Source organism: Eumetopias jubatus, unplaced genomic scaffold, assembly GCF_037043125.1.
Source record: "Eumetopias jubatus isolate StellerSeaLion01/CBP00866 unplaced genomic scaffold, mEumJub1_p1.0 scaffold_4, whole genome shotgun sequence".
NCBI lineage: Eukaryota > Metazoa > Chordata > Mammalia > Carnivora > Otariidae > Eumetopias > Eumetopias jubatus.
In genome coordinates this window covers 169,845,149-169,862,687 of record NW_028274810.1, presented here as the reverse complement: position 1 = coordinate 169,862,687, position 17,539 = coordinate 169,845,149, and the positions used below count along the sequence as shown (strand labels likewise).

Here is a 17,539-nt window from a genome sequence, read left to right as displayed (position 1 = left end):
TGAGACCCAATTAGAAACCTTCCTCCTGTTTTCATATGTTTCATGCGAACAGTAAGAGCTAATACGTGAAAAAAAATCAGGCTAACTGTGGCTTTTTGGACCATTGCACACTTTTCTGCTCTGAATGCTTGCCTGGTTTGCATTACGATTTCCTTCCTTGCTGGAAAACTACATAGACTTTCTCCCTTTCTTTGGAAGAAGTGGGACCTGTTGGAAATGTGAGGCTCCAGGATTCAAATGCAATGGGCTTGGCTGTGGCGCTCTGTAGTGCATTTCTTGACAAGTCCTGAAAAGACTATTGAATTCTAGCCTGTGCTTTTTTTTCTGCAGTATTTGGATGTGTTTCAGCGACAGTATTTGGCTGGATAGAGTAATCGAAGTCGTTTTTTTCTTCCTCGGCAATCTTATGTTACAATTTCATCCTTTGCAGTCAAAATGGAATACTTTACTCTATGCAAATACTTTTGAGTGCAATAGAATCATTGCTCTTTCATAAGCAGACAATCTATCTTTTAATATTACACATAAACAGGTGAAAGTATAAACTGGCAGTGCTATCCTGATGGAAAAACTGGAGGGTATTTGGTGACTTTGCTAGAGGATACCAAGTTACAATAAAGATTTTTTTTTAATTAAAGACAGGCATTTTGGAGGGACTTTTACTTAAGAGGAAAAAAAATGGTTTTCCTCTTTAGTTTCCTATGATTAAAACACTGTAAGTAGTAACCTCAACAATGTCACAAGCGTTGTGCATATGCTGTGGGTTGGGGGTTTGATGCCCTGTGTAACAGGCTCTTGTTCTCTTGCAATCTTCAAAAGGCTGCTGGCCTTTGAATTTGCTCCATATCTAAAATTCTAGCTTTAATTATCAGATTAGCCTGCACTTTTTTTTCTTTGTGAGTAAGGAGAGGAGAAGCTGAAATGAGTTTTATTATTCTGCAAAATGCTTGAGATGGTAGGATCCCAAATGTTTAATTTTGTTCTGGAAATGAGAGCTGTCAAATTATCGACTCCTTCAAGCCAATGGAGGGAAATTAATAAATCAGGGGAACAGAGTCACTGAGTGACATGACATCAATGGGCATTCGTGGTGTGGTGCGCTCTGCTAAACAATGCTGGAATTGTGCCTTCCAGGGTCCCTGCAAGTCATGAACAAAACAAGAAAGATTATGGAGCACGGGGGGGCCACCTTCACCAACGCTTTTGTGACCACCCCTATGTGCTGCCCCTCCCGGTCCTCCATGCTCACCGGAAAGTATGTGCACAACCACAACGTCTACACCAACAATGAGAACTGCTCCTCACCTTCATGGCAGGCGATGCACGAACCTCGGACTTTTGCTGTATATCTTAACAACACTGGCTACAGAACAGGTAAAGGTGGACTTGCTAGCCAATGAACCTCTGATGGTACTTCTTAGATACAGGAAAATGCCTCATGTAATGCAATATATAAAGTTACAATAACTGGAGGTAGTGTAGGTTTTTCTCTTCGCTATCAGGATCCTCCCCATCCCATCCTTTTTTACTCTGAAGAATGTACCGATGCGAGATCCCTTAGAAAAAAGTGATTCTCAGTGGGCACATTATGAAAATGTTATATTCATCAGAGCACCCAGTGGTTGGAATTTCCTAAGAGGATCCGCAACAGAAGAGCTTTCACCCCCATTTACCTGCTTACCTCAACCTCCCAGATCTCAAGGGATCATGGTACAGCTTGAGGCTTGTCTTAAGGTGTCAGTACATTTCTGCTGATTTTTTCAATGAGAAATCATCAAATATTTTGAAACTGCTTAGCATCTACTCCAAGATCTGGGACATAATAGGTGATCAAAATGATTTTTTGAATTAATAAATAACCGAATGAGGAAACCAATGGGGTGTACCTTATTGATTCATTTATTCGTTCATTCCTAATTGATAGAATTTGGAGTTTCTTTAGCTCAGTTTGTGGTTATTTTTAGGTCCCAGATGTTCATGCCCATCTTCCAAGAAGGGAAGACATCCCCAATCCTAAGCAGGCAAGAAGAGGTTTCTGGTTAGTTGGTCTTTTGAAAATCAGGGATCTCTTTCAAGAGAAGTCATAAACGTCATGCCAATCTTTCTAAGAAAGAAGCAAGGCTCCTTCTGGTAAGGTTAGCCCCCAAAGCCTTTGAATAAAGGCTAAGAAAATTCTCAGCACGTCGATGCTCTCCTTGGGTTTTCTGAATGCTTCTTCATGAAAGGCAACCAAGATGTTTATAGAAGAACTGCAGAGCAAAAATGGTTTTTTTCATAGCCACCTAGACTTATAAGATTTAAGGATATCATCACTAAAGCTCACTGGAAATGATTTTTAGGTCTACATATTCTCTATTCTGAAGATTTAAAAGTAAAGGATTTCAGAAAAATATATTCTCTTAAGTACTTTTAAAAAGTGAAATGAATTTTTCCCACTGTACTTGAAAAATATGAGGCCATCTGTTTATTTGCAGAACATTCTGTGGGCACTTAATACTTGTTGTTTATGGATAAAAATATTGATTTTGACTATGATAGCATTGTCATTCACAAGCATCTCAAGATCTCCATTCAGAGAGGAAGCTCTTCCCATGACTCTCAAGGGTGTTTGCTTATGCTTTGGAAAGAAACTAGGTTACTCAGAGTGCCTTATCCTAAGTGTGTTTTCTCACGTAAGTGATTTAAATTTATGGCACCTTTCATCTGAGAGCTCAAAGGCACTTTGCAAATCCATCAAACATCCCTGTAGGGTTTAGAGACAGCAAATGTACTTGGCTCTGTTTTATAACTGAGGTGGGGATTTCAAATATTGTGTGACCAACTCAGAGAAATGTTCCCTTAATGCCTGGTTCCTGATTTTAACCACCAAATTATGTTTTGTTCATGAGAAGCATCATGTGACATCGATGCCTTTCAATTTCCAGGCTTTCTATAATTTAAAACCTAGTAACAGATATAGAGCTTGAAGGGTCGGGACTCTCCCCATATCCAGAGTGATATGGATGATGTCTGTCATAAGAAATAGAGATGCAGGATGACACAGAGAACCTTGCCAGGACTTAGAGTGGTCCACTAGGTTTTGCTAATTTGTTTCAGGGCAGATCAAGAAAAAGCAAGAAGATGAATGAGTTCTGAAGAAATTGTGTACAGCAATGGGACCCGAGTTGACAATATTGTATTGTACACTTGAAATTTGCTAAGAGGGTTGGTGCTGTCACCATAAAAGAAAAAAGAAGGAACATAGTATAGATATGAGGTGATGGATGTATTGGTTGGCTTGGAGGTGGTGAATATTTCACAATGTTTATGTATTTCAGGCCATCAGATTGTACACCTTAAATATATTACAATTTTTTAAAGATTTTATTTATTTATTTGAGAGAGAGACAGAGAGAGCATGCGCAAACACAGGGAGAGAGAGAGAGAGGGACAAGTAGACTCCACACTGAGCATGGAGCCCGACCCAGGGCTTGATCCTATGACCCCAAATCATTACCTGAGCTGAAACCAAGAGCTGGTCGCTTAACAGACTGAGCCATCCAGGTGCCCCAAGTATATTACAATTTTTGATTATAAATAATACCTCAATAAAACTAGAGAGAAAAAAGAAAGAGGGAAAAGAAGGAAATTAGTATTTTTTGCTTACCTACCGTGCAGCATGCACTTTAGCTAAATTGTCTCACTTAATTCTTCGGGCAACTTTGAAAGAAAGGATTTGCCTGTGTTACCAAAGGCGAAACAGAGACTAAGGAGAGTTGTCACAGGCTAATCAGCGATAGGATGGGTCCATCACATCTGACTCCAGAGTCTTTCCTTTTTCCATCATCTCATTTCTTTACATACGTTTCTGTCGTGCCTCATTCCAAAGTGCCTTCAGAGACACATAAAACATAGCAAGATACAGAACAGTAAGGACCTTGGCAAATGGAAATGAAGAGTCGTACCAGTAAAAGTCAAGGCAAAGCTTGGTATACAAAGTGTGTGCCATGGAGCTGTGGAGAAAGGGTGCCTATGTGGGGGAACTAAGCTTCCAGATGGCAAGAGCAAAAATCGAAATGCCATCCATTGCAAAGTTTACCGAGTCACCAAGATAGAAATAAATCGGTTGCTTCTAAAAAGTGTAGTGTATTCTGGCACTTGTTTCAATTAGACTATGCTGTATCTACCCTACAATAGATCATAAGAGCTTGGATAAAACAGAGAGAATTTAGTTCGAGTCTCTTATTTTCAGGTGAGCAAATTTCTGCCAACAAGATCAAAAGTGACACATCTGATGTTCTAATGGGGAGAGCAGGTGTCAGGATGTTGGTCTTCAGGGTTCTTGCCAGCGTGCTACCCTACCTGTATGGGTTGGGTCTTGAATGACACTGTGCACCATAAGGCTATCCCGATGACGCGGGGCGCCTGGGTGGCTCAGTCGTTAAGCGTCTGCCTTCGGCTCAGGTCATGATCCCAGGGTCCTGGGATCGAGCCCCGCATCGGGCTCCCTTCTCAGCAGGAAACCTGCTTCTCCCTCTCCCACTCCCCCTGCTTGTGTTCCCTCTCTCACTGTCTCTCTGTCAAATAAATAAATAAAATCTTAAAAAAAAAAAAAAAAGGCTGCCCCGATGACAACTGTCAGGCTCTTTGTATAGCCCAGCTGTCTTCTCCGGGGATAGAAGACTTGCTCCTGGAAGCGAAGTCTGATTCCAAGGCCAACCTTCTTTCTGCTCAGGGGTCTAGACACTTAGGTAATAATTGAATTTATAGTGAGTCATTGTACAGAGGAAAAGGAATTCTTTAAAGGGAACAAGAACTTTTCCGAATAGTTAGAAATAGAAGGATGATCTGCACAGAAGAAAATAAATGTTGATGTGCCCCTTAGTGAATCAGACAAAAGTACAAATTGGAAGACAAAAATGGCAGCGATAGAGACCTATACAATTTAAATTTATCTTTGATGTGAAAATATTGAAATGTGTCAGGCGATTAGGAAGCAAAGATGCCTTTGTGACAATAGTTTATTGATCTAACCAGGGACAGAGACCCATTTGAAAATGGATGATAGGCATTTTAGGAAGTTAAGAGAATTAGGGAAGAGTTATTAAACCAACATAATTATTTATAAGCCACTAAACTAGAGGGGGGAAAGCCGATATATAAAGATATTATCATTTTTCTAATAATGAATACATTATTTGGAACGTTTAGCTGAGAACCTAAGAAAAATAATGCAAGAGGCTAAAATATGTATCATACATATAAATATTCATCTCGAGAAAAGCACAACGCAGTAATCAGTTTTATGAAGAATAACTCCAAGAAGACAAATTACTAAGAGGCTAATTTTGGGAGGCATCCAGAATACGTGGATTTCAATGGATTGAATTGATCCAATATTATATTTACCATCGTATGACATGATTTTTCTTTCTCAGAACTGAGGCATATTTTTGGACTGGCTATAGCCGGAATTTTTTCTAACTTTACTCATGGAAAATATGACTCTCCAACAGCTTAAATTTTCAAAAGGGGAAAATACAGCAACATGTCTATTGCATTTTATGTTCTGACAAGTGAAGTGGGAATGATATTGGATTATCTATCATAAAAATGAATATCCTGCCTGACTATCCGCTCAAAAAAATAATTTGGTGTGAATTTCTTGTGAGAGTATAGACTTGAATGTAAAACCTGGCATAAGTTTTAAGGTAAAAGTAAGAGTCTCTCCCTATAATTTTTATACTGATTCATTTAAAGATTGTAGTGTTCAAGTTACAATCAGAACACATGATACATAAAATCACATGTGAATTAAATTTTAGTCATAACTCATTTTACTTCATATCATTTGGGTAGAAGAGGCAATATTTAAAGGAGAGCTGCAATAAATTCTTTTGTAAAAAATTCTTTTGTAACAAAATAATTTGGACAAAGGAATCAATTTTCTGCTTTCATGTCTTTTTATTTTACAAAATCTATTTATGTTACCATACATTCGTTGAACTACATATACCTAGAATTACACTAAATGCTGGGATATGAAGAGATATAAAGAAAGATCCTTGTCTTCATTAGACTTACAGACTAGTTGGGGAATTATAGTTTTAACTTGGTTCAAAATTATGTATATTGTTAGTTTGTCAGTTACTACCAGTAAAATCCTGTGACCCCAAACCTATCAATGACGATTGAGTAAAAGCTCAATTAGTGTATCATTTGTTACATTAAATAAGATTTAACTTCTCCACAGCATCAGAAATCTTTTGTATAGTTCCTATTGCTGACTAAAAGGCCTTTGCTTCAAAAGATTTGAAGAGAAATTTTTAAAGTATTATGTAACAGATAGTCCTGGACAGAAGTAGCATGGCCTAAAGTCAACAGTAATTATAATCAGGTCTTTCTGATCTTTCTCCCTGTCACCTGACCCCCCCACCACCACCTTTCTTAAGTAGCCATAAAGGGAAGTATTTAATGGTGTCTCAGAAAAGAGAATGATACGAAAGGGCAGGTAGATAGTGTGCTCGAGATATATTCCCATAGTAGTAAATTGACTGAATTGCCAATGCCAAAGGATAAGAAAAACTTCATACGACACATAATAGAATGACATTATGGGCAAGAAAACAAAATTCACCTTAGGGAGGGAGAAAGAGATTTAATACATCTGGAGGAAAATAATTAGAAGCCCAGATAATCAATTGCAGAGCGCTGCCAGGAAGCATAATGTTGAAAGAGGCCAGGGGTGATTACAAATGAGTCTCAATGTTACGAGGCAACAAGAAAGGCCAGAGGAACTTGAAGCCAGCAGCACCGGGGGTGCCGCGTGTGGTGACGCATGAGGTCCTGGTCTCTCTTGGAACGAGTGCAATGGGTGAGGGCACATCTGGAATCCTGAGTACATATTTTACACTCCATTAGCACAAAGACACCGAAAACCTGGAGGGAGTTCTGAAGCCAGTAACAAGGACTATTAAGAGACTCAAAGGAAGAGTTTATAAGGGGAGGATTAAGGGAGGGGCGATGGCCATGACAATGGGTAGAAAGCAGCGCTAACCAACCAAACAAGGACAACAATGAGGGAAAGGCAGGAAAATCCTGTCTTGGCTGCCCTCGGAGGAAAAAAACAGAGAACAAAACTGAACATGGCAGAAAAAGAAAAAAAAATCTAAAAACTAATTAAGCAGGAAAATGTAAGCCAAATGGGAATTGGTTGCCACAAAATAAGTCTGATTGGGGAGGAAAAAGATGTAACCTCTCGAAAAATTTTTTCAGACTCCCAAGTACAGAACTCAGACAAGACGTCCTCCTACTGCAGAATGGTAAAGTACTTAAAATCAGGACACAGGGTTGGGAGGTTGATGGTAATGGTGCTGCTAATAATAATACAGGCAGCAGCGGTCTTTAATAAGCTCTTGTTAGGTGCCAGGCACTGTTTGAAGTGCTTTACATATGTTTTAATTCACTGGATTCTCACAACAACCCTACCACTGTTCTTATCATCATCCTCATGGTTTTACAGATGGGAGAACTGGAGGTGAAGAGAGGCCAAGTGACTTGCCTGTGGATGGATAGCTAGCAAATAGCACGGCCAGGTTTTAAACCCAGGCAGGCCGGCTTCCGGGTCTATATTCCAAACCACTGTACTCGTCTGCTTCTTTTAAGACCAAAGGAGAGAAAAGGGGCGGGGGAGCCCTGGGGATGAGGAGCAGGCCAGAAGAAAGAGCAAAAGAGCAGGGCCTGAGGTTATTAAGTGAAAAGTTCCTGGAAATAGTCCCCTTCTGAAGTCATGTTGGCGCGGTGTGGCCCTGGTCTGCCATCTCTGACTCAAAGTCATTATTGCCTTTTGTCAGAAAGGAAAATCATCTTGTGGTTCTCTGTGAAAAGGGGGTTGGTCTCTGAAGACGAGAACCCCTCATTAGAATTCCTACTGCACGTAGTCTGCTCAGAGGGAAATCCTGAGTTCTATCTGACCTGAGATCCTCTGACACTTTGTCCCACACACATCAGTCTGCTCTGGGGCCTGGCAGAGTAATCAAGCAGTGGGCGTTTGGCCAACTGACCATTTGATGGATTTACTCATTTGCAGACTCAACATATAAACGCTCATTCAACAAATAAACAGTGCTATGTTTCTCGGACTTGAGTTAACTCTTCAAAGAAAATAAATCTCGTCAGAAATAGCAACTTCAGCCACTTATAATTCCAGTGAAAACATCAGTCTAGAACTTGTAGAATCCCCAGAATACATGGAGGTCCATGAACCCCAGTGCAGGAAACAAAAACTATGAAGCCCCGAGGCTATGCGCAAGGATGGGGAGCCGGGGGAGTATAGAGATGAGGCAAAGGCGAAATTCACCCTCAAAGCCTTACAGGCTAAGGGGGATTACCTTACATACGAGCAGAACCATAGCACAAGGAAGGAAGGGAAGATGGCATTCGAGCCACAGAGACAAATTGCTGGGGGACTGGGCAAAGACTGGGATTGGAAGGGCACCTGGTCTAGCCTTGACACGCATCAGGGAGATGCGGGAACTAGCACGGGCAAAGGCTATAAGAGCTGAAAACCAGAGCAAATGGAGAAAACACATTCTCCAGAGAGAGGCACAAATAACAGAAATGCAGGCTGGGATCGGAAAGAGAGGGATTTGATCCAGATCCAAAGGTGGCCTTGCATGATATGCTATCAAGTGAAACTTGATTCTCTCAAATGACACTTGAGGGGGCTCCATCCACGACTGTGACAACGAGGTGAGGTCACCAGAGCCGGTCTTCAAGAAGGTGGCACTAAGAGTGGACAGACCCGGGAGGCTGGTTAGGGGCTCTGGAAGGAGACTGTGAGCATTCATGAGGGGCATCGAGTAATCGGAGAAAGAGGGGCAGGTTCGAGAGCTGTTATCCACGTAGAATCTTCAGGTGGTGGCGCCTGCTTAGCAAGGCGACCAAAGGAGCAGGTGAACCGGGCAAGGCTCTGGGGTGCTGAGCCTGGTCAACCAGGAAGATGACTATAACACTCGGAGAAGAAAAGGGTATCTGAGGAGAGAAGTGCCCTTGGAAGGGAAAACGATTCATTCCGTTCTGGACGAGCCTATTAAGAGGGAGGAAAACATTCCTCTGGAGGTATCCTACATGTAGCTGTGTATCAGGATGAAAGCGAGCTAGCTAGCCCATCAAGACACAGAAATAACGTACCGTGGACAGTGCTGAGATTCAGAAATGTGTGCTTTAAGAGCGATACTGATAAAGTGCCTGATTCTGGGATCTGTTTTCATCTTACCGGGCCTGTCCAGGAGCGATCTTTCTTCGTGTGTGTAAGTGGAGACACCTGTGAAACCAGCTTAGTGAAGATACACAGTGGCTTTGACATGGAAGGCATCTGATTAGCCATAGTTTCTCCCTAAAATGAAAGATGGCAGCCTTTTGAAAATCAGAAAAATTAAAGCTTGCGTGCATGTGTGTATTACATATGCATAGATACATAGGTAGAAGTGTGTGTGTACGCAACACACACACATAAACACATACACCTACAAATACATACATAAAAATTTCTTTGCTCCCTTCTACTTAAGGGGAAGGCTATGTACATGGCTACTAGGGTGACCAAACATCTAGGTTACCCAGAATAGTGCTTGTTTATGCCTGCCTTCCTGGTGAAGTTACAACTATTAGAAATAGTACCCTCCTTGTCTTGCAGACTGATTGAATCCTGCAGTTCTGAGGGCTGGTTGGCTCTTAAAAAACCCATTCAGAACAGTGCATGGAATACCACATTCTCCACTTTCCCCACAAATGAAAATGTGTGTGTCTTTAAACCAAACCTAAAAAATTGGTAACAGCCTCTTAGAAGTAGGATTTGTCTCAGAATCATGCATGTAAACATGAGAATACCTTCACTATGGATCCCAGTTTGGCTTTTCTGTAATTGCAGAGAGTTATGCCGCTGTGGTATTAGAATAATTTTTGAATGTCATCTTGAAATAGAAGCATGGATTTTAAGTACTAATGCAAAGGTAAAGGAGAAACACTTCTTAAATGTATGCAGTTTGTTTATTTTCTCTGTAAGAATCATAAATGTTGACACATCACCTGTAATTGAAGTGGTTAATGATTTATCAGCAAGGTGATTTGGTCAGCCATTACACACAAACTTTGGTATACTCCAGAATGCTTTATTGCACTTGTGAAGCTCTCTTGTCTAACCTGAATTTACATTCCGTGGTGATAACGTGGTGTATGCAGTGTGATTAAAGTAAGTGAATGTATCAAAAAAAAAGGAAAGAAAATTAATAGTACCCTCTTTCTCAAAAGTGTGCCGACAATACATTTTTGGCTACCCTTCTGAGAGTTACAAGGATTTGACTTCAAGATCTAACCCATTTTGTTCCCGAAACCCCAACCTGCCCTACTCTCTCCCCTTTGCCCATCTCTTCTCATCCTCTTTGGCAGAGGACCAAATCCAAATCCCAAGTTTCCCTCTGAAAGGATTGGTAGGCTCTGTTGCCCAGTGGCCTTCCTTAGGTGAGACATGCCGAAGTTACAAATGTGAAGTCCCTCCAGGGGCCTCATCGATGAGCAGTAGAGTGTCTGTGTCCCATGTACTTCTCTTAGACTATGATTCTATGAAAGTTAGTCATCTGCGTAGTAATTCTGTGTCACCGGAATTTTTTATTATCAATAATAGACATACACATTCATAAAATACAGATAACATGAACACCGACACCATAAAATGTGTGTGACATAAAAACCCTTACCATGTGCTGAAGAAACGGAGTTTACCATGGTTCCTTGACTTGGAAAATTTGTATTCTGGATATGCAAACATAAAGACAAGCTTTTCTATAGGGTTTTTATAATTTATAACTCTCAAATAGTAGGTTAAAAACTTATTTTCTCACCAAGACTGAACTTTCAGTCCCCCCCAACTATTTGCCCAGAGACAGCATTCCACATTTCCACTGGCTACTTCTCTGACTGTTACATCAACTTAACAAAAGGGTACATTCTGCTTTTATTCTAGCAGGACGGCAAGAAACAGATGCACCCCGAGTACCATGATCATTATGGTGATTTTATTGCGCTATAATCCATGTACATGGGTACTACGCTTATTTATTCAAAAGGAAAATGTCTGTGTGTCACTTTGCCAAAGGATCAGGGTATTACACTATATTTTGGCGTTACCAAGGTTTACTTTTGTTTTACTGCCCCTTTTTCAAATCCTAATTTCATACTTACGCATTTATGCATTTATTTGTGATTAATCATTTCATATGAGAAAATAATCCTTTTTTTCCCTTTGCAGCCTTTTTTGGAAAATACCTCAATGAATATAATGGCAGCTACATCCCTCCTGGATGGCGAGAATGGCTTGGATTAATCAAGAATTCTCGTTTCTATAATTACACTGTTTGTCGTAATGGCATCAAAGAAAAGCATGGATTTGATTATGCAAAGGTAATTTTCAGGCACTTTTACGCTGCATCAATTTACTTTGTGCATAATGGGGAAAAGCCATTTTCAGTGAGTTAACTTATCCACGAGATTGGCTTTCTATGTTCTCACAATGTTAGAATGAGAAATTTGAAGGTAATTTTAAACTCCAGGCAAGAAAAAGATTTTCAAGGAACACCGACTTTGAATAGTGATTCTTTTTTCCCTCATTAGGATGAAAGGCAATCAGCCTTTGATGAAGTATCATCAAGAAAATCATAGATGCCTCCACTCGGTCTTGTGATTTTTTTTTTTAATTTTTTACTCCCTAGAGGATTTGTCCACATAATGAAATGTTCATCTTGTACCATTTCGCTTTTCACTGGTGTAAAAGTGCATTTCGTCTGTGGCTTCAGGTTTTGAGCAGACAAGCGCAATAATCAAAGGTCGGGGAAACCACATTCTTCGCTTTTCCTCCTGTCTGACCAAGCATTGATATGTGACAAGGACACCTGCCCCACAGCAGCGAGAGTCCACAAAAGTCCCTGGGGCCATCAATCCCCGGATTTCCAAATCAGTTCATAGAAACTGAAATCCACACGTCCCTCCGTGTCTCTAACAAATCCATCCCAGATTAGACTTTCTAAAATTCACAAAGGTTTTGTGATTGCCAACCGAAAATAAAACAAGTTTCAGATGACAAGAGTGAAGGGGAAAATACCTTCGAATTTAGCCTGCTAATTAGCCTAAAATACCTCTTCCCTTCTAGCCATGCCCAGCTCTTCCTCACTTATCTATAAGAAGCCGACAATCTGCTCTATCTAGCGTAGATCACTACGAAAGAGCCATTGGTAGAAATCAGAGAGAGGGAACTTGATTTAATTTTGGCACAGTGCTGCCTTTATGCTTGGCCCGATTTGAGCTCAAGGAACTTGGGAGATAAGGTGTTGTAGTCTCGCTCTTTTGTCCCCTTCAGAAAACAATGAATGCAAATGAATTCACAAACATTGCTAATAGGATTCCAGATTCATCAAAGTTGAGAGCTGGCGGGGACCTTGGAGGCAGATTTGAGCAATGTCCTACAAAGTGCGCTAATTGTCACCGCTATCATTTTTTATCTGTGGGGATGCTTTCATGCTCCTTGTTCAAGCTATTAACCTTTCTTTCCCTGTTGTCCTAAGGAGAGCAAAGTAATCAAGATTCCCTCCAAAGACTAAAATTAGCGTAACTTGCCCATTATCACAGCTGATTAAGTGTCAAAGACAACTGTGTCCGGAAAGAATATATGGCTTTTTTTTTTAGTGAGAAAAGGAATGAAACAGACACTCCCATGGAAGAAGGTGATGGCCTGTGGAGTTGTCCTCACAATGACATGTGACACAGATTTCCTCCCTTGGGCACTGCTTTTGCAGCTGTGCTGGTCCCTGAATCTACATGTGATTAGTCATGCCTGAGAGCCTCTGACACTGTGAATGCTGTCTGGGCACTTTCTGAATAAACTTTGTACTGGAGCTCCAGGCCAACGATACCCACTTAGAGGAAGCAGGTGGTTTAATTTAAGTTTTCATCGTTCCTTTTCATTCCATTTCTTCCTTCCCCCTTACAGAGTTGCATCAGGTCCTCAGACTGCAGCTTGGGTCATTTTATTAACAAGTCAGGCTCCAATCCCAGCAGCTGTATCATTTTAGTTGTGCAATTAACAGTATAATCTGCAGGAAATCAAATGCTCCCCATATTTAGTGTTTCGAGTGAATTAATTGATAAAATATTGCAGCTTTTCCATGTGCACCCAGATTTTGGCTATGGCTTTCATTAGCAATTAATGTGTAATTCCCACAGGTGAATTTTGAATTTAAAAAAAAGACCTTTTCTTTTGTTTGTGCATGTGTGTGCGTGTGCATGTGTGTGTGTGTATGTGTTCTGCAACTGTGAATTTGTAGTGGGCGTGGGTGTTTCCTGCCCTTGAAGTAATTAAATTTTTTGTCAACGACGAATTACATCAATGAAACCTGAGAATGAAATATGTATCCGGTGTTTCAATGGGCTCTAGCATTTGGATTGCCAGATCTGATCATTATCTTGGTCACACAGGACTGGACTTTTTTTCTTTCCTAATTGCTAAGTTGTGCCTAACTCAAAATACAATTTTTGCATGTTACCAAGCTAGCCACCCTAGAAAGTAACCGGCAACTGATTTTGTCTGTTACGGAAGATGTTTTGCTGCTTTGGGAAGCATCATCTTCCTTCCTGCTTTAGACCTTATCCCTTCATTCAGTGAGATGCTTCTGAGGAAAGCAGTATTCAAATGTGATCTGATGAATGTCACCTTTTGTAATTTTTGTTTTGTGTCAAATGTATGTTTCAGGACTACTTCACAGACTTAATCACTAACGAGAGCATTAATTACTTCAAAATGTCTAAGAGAATGTATCCCCATAGGCCCATTATGATGGTGATCAGCCACGCTGCGCCCCACGGCCCCGAGGACTCGGCCCCACAGTTTTCAAAACTGTACCCCAATGCTTCCCAACACATGTGAGTAATAACGTAGGTTCTGGGACCTGCTGAACACGGGTCTTTCCTTTGCTCCCCACCTCCCTCCTTTCCCTCACCCCGTTTCCTTCCACGCCGTCTCTCCAGAGGCAGGTACACCAACGAGCTCTTGCCATGAGCCCACGGGGCAGGCTGGCCACGGGGCCTGGCATAAAGGACCTGGTCTAGTGTTGTGATTAGGAATCACATTTCCAACCTTTGTAAGTAGCTAAGTGGAAAGGAAGAGAAGCACGTAGGGTGAATGGGGGAAATTTGTATCAGGCGTTCCCTTCGGTTGTCTTACATGATATTCCTGACCATGATCTCATAAAAATAACGATCAAACGGTGTACTCCTCAGAGCAGCAGAGTGGTGCCCCCTGGTCTGGTTGTAGAAACATGGGTCTGTCTTCTAGGCGGATACTGGGGGCAGCTTTGCTGCAGATGTGCAATTAGGATTGCTGCAGAAAGCAGCTTGCATGGGCTTGTCTGAGAGGCCTTCTCAGGTCACGGTTTTAAAATAACGTGATGTTTCTTTTTGAGAGGCGGGAGCCTTGGTAAGGAGGGGAGGGGAGGCCCAGGGGAGGGGGCTGTTGGTGTGGGGAGACCAAGGCAGAGAGCAGAGAGCCCTGTTACGCCGATAACTCTCACTAGCCAAGAGTGGAAACGTCCGGATGCTTTGGCAGCAAAGAACAGGATTTTGTTTTTTACTCCATTGACTCGCTTCCTTCCCATCCTTTGCAATAACATCCAGCCTTCCCTACAGAGCAGTTGGCTCTGTGTCTGCGGAAGGATCGGCCATCAGACAGGTAGGGACCAGGGAATTGGTATGTTTCCTTCATCAGTAAACCTCCAAAATTAGTTCTTAATCTGTTTATGCTTAAGTATCATCTCTTCTCACCCACACTGATTTCCCAGCCACAATCCCAGACAGAAAGAAAATAGAGTAAATGTATTTATGAGAAGAGAGACATACCAAAAGCACTGTAGTTGCTGGTCATTACAAATCTTATAAGGAAAGAATCTTTCCTTATATTCTTATTTTTTTATCTTATAACTAGTAAGCTGATGGTTTTTGGCCAGTGGTATTCAGGTCATCTCTATCATATCGAGTGACTTAGAAGGAAGGAGGTCAGAGCCGACTGAGGACAAGAACTAACAGTAAATATAAAACCAGGACAGATACCCTACTGAACACGCCCAGTAGGATGGAAGGATGGAAGTGTCTCAATACATAAACTATTGTCACCAAAGAAAGCAGGTTGCCCCAGCGCCTGGGGAATGTGGTCTGGGTGAGCCGCTGTGTTTTGGAAAGAACTCTGTGGATGGATATACAGGCCTCTGAAGGTCCACCTACATATAACCATGAACCACAGTCATGAGCGAAGCCCATGAGTGGCGAGGGGCTCTCCATGACAGATCACTTACAGATTTACCAACCCGCTGGCTCAGTGAAAGAGAAAGGTCTTTGCAGGCTTCTTCCCCTGCCCTGGGGCCCAACGTTCTCTTCCCTTCTGAATCAGAAAAATCCCTCTGTGTCGGTTCTCTTGTTGCATTGGCAGATGCTCCGCCCAAGGTGGCTTGCTACCACTGTAAACCTTGCTGGTGTTTTCCCGAGGTTGAGGAGAGGGGACTGACAAAATGTGGTGTTTTATGGCTCCTTAGAAATCAGCCTGCCTTTGAAGCTTCTGGGCAAGGTCCTGAGCCGACAGAAAAATCAGCCGCAGGTCAAGAGGTTCTGACAGCTCAGTGGCATGCACAGACAATTGTAGGAGGAGAGGAATCTGCAGACTTCTCAGGGCCTTCATGATAACTAAACAACAGTATCTCTGAGCCCAGCAATTAAAAATTCTATTTGATTGCACAAACATTTATGAGTGGCGCTATCCGGTACAGCCGGGTCGAAAGGCATGAGGAAGACACAACGGCTCACAATCGGGAACCAGTGAGCAAAGACGGATGCGCATGCTGGGGCCAAATTCAGCTTGCCGCCAACTTTTGTTAATAAAATTTTACTGAAATACAGCCATATTCATTTCTTTATGTATAGTTATCTGTGGCTGCTTTCGCAATTCAACCGGAGAGTAGTTGTGGCAGATACAATATGGCCTGCAATGCCCCAAATATTTGCTCTCTGATCCTTTACAGGATGAGTTTGCCCCCAACCCCTACTCTAGGGAGAGGATGGGCGAGTGTCCAAATAGCCATAGCACCAGTGGGAACAGAAGGCCTAAGTACTAGGGCAGGCCTTCAAGGGGCTATGGAAGTTTGGAGAAAGAGGCATTCACATCTTTTCGGGGAACACGGAAAAGTCATGGACCAGCAGACATTCAGAGTGGGCCTCAAAGAATGGGTACCATTTCTGCAGCTGATTCTACAGATTGGGTGGATGGTTTCAGGAAGAAAATGCAGCATGGACAAGTGGCCGCCACATTAAGTGAGGCGATCTGAGATGTGACCTAGGAGAATGGAGCGCGAGGAAGGCAATAAGGGATAAAGCTAGAAAGGGAAAGTAGCAGAATTGTGAGGACTTGAATGAATTTGTATATCACTGTAAGCAGAGAGTCACCAGAGGTCATTTGGTGGGGTAGTAACATAATATATAACTCGGTCATTTTCACATGTGAATTGTTTCAGTTATTCCTTTTGAGCTCACGTGAACCACGTGTGTGCCTTACTAGTGACTCTATAAAACAAAACCTATGCATGGCAGAGTGAAAAGTATTTAGGCCTTTGAGACAAACAAGTATGGGTTCCTTTTTCATCTGTTCCACTAAGCCTCTGGGCAATTTTTTTTAACCTCTAGGGACCTCCATTGTCTCATCTGTTAAATGGGGATAATGCTAGCACTTTGACATGGTGTCGTGAACAAAAATTAAGGGAGGAAGCATCGTTCAAGTCCCCACATAGGGCCTGGGACAGAGAAGCCACTTCATAGATGCTGATTCCTAGTGATCTTTTCTATTGAGATGAACCATATGAAGCTGCTCTTTCTTGATTCCGTCTTTCTTGACCCACAAAACGTGCAGTTTCATTTGGCTCAACTTCATGTTGAGGGGAAGCAGCTGAAGAAATGACAAGTGGATACGTGTCCTTTGTGATGTGACAAAGCTCTTGACAAGCTAAGACTCACACTGAGACAAGCCTGTCACGGCTGGCCACTCTAAAAACCCAGGCAGGATAAGCACCAATCTGGGCTGTGGTATCTTTTCTAGGTGCAAAATGTGTGCTGCGAGCAAGTGCCAGTGAGGAGAACACCCTCAGCTCTAGAAAATGAAAATCCATGCGGTTGGTCCAGCGCTTCAGCTTCTATTCGCTGCTAAGCCTTGGGCTTTGGTGCCCCCAGCATGGAGAGAGCCGCTGTGTCTCCTGCGGGCCTTAGAAGGCCTGAGTCATCTGCATCTTAGTTGTCCAGGACTCCCTGGCTGTCGCTCGCTGTAGAAGGGGGCTGGCGAGAGCCCGTGTGCGGTTCTTGTCACTGTGAGTGACTGCACAGGTCCACAGTTCAGTCTGTGGACAAAAGGAGAGAGACGGATGAAGACAGGCGGCTAATTGTGGTGCACGGAGCTCCTGAATGGCCGGGTTCCTTAGTG

The 17,539-nt window shown here is 42.1% G+C and overlaps 1 protein-coding gene across 1 annotated transcript in view; it reads left to right on the top strand.

Moving 5' to 3' along the window:
- The window catches only part of SULF1 (sulfatase 1), an 81,579-nt gene that overhangs the window by 11,995 nt on the left and 52,045 nt on the right, over window positions 1-17,539 (top strand). Inside the window, exons 3-5 of the mRNA XM_088023134.1 lie at window positions 1,135-1,374; window positions 11,288-11,439; window positions 13,781-13,950. Coding sequence (XP_087879260.1) covers window positions 1,135-1,374; window positions 11,288-11,439; window positions 13,781-13,950 — 562 coding nt within the window. The remainder of the gene's footprint in view (window positions 1-1,134; window positions 1,375-11,287; window positions 11,440-13,780; window positions 13,951-17,539) is intronic.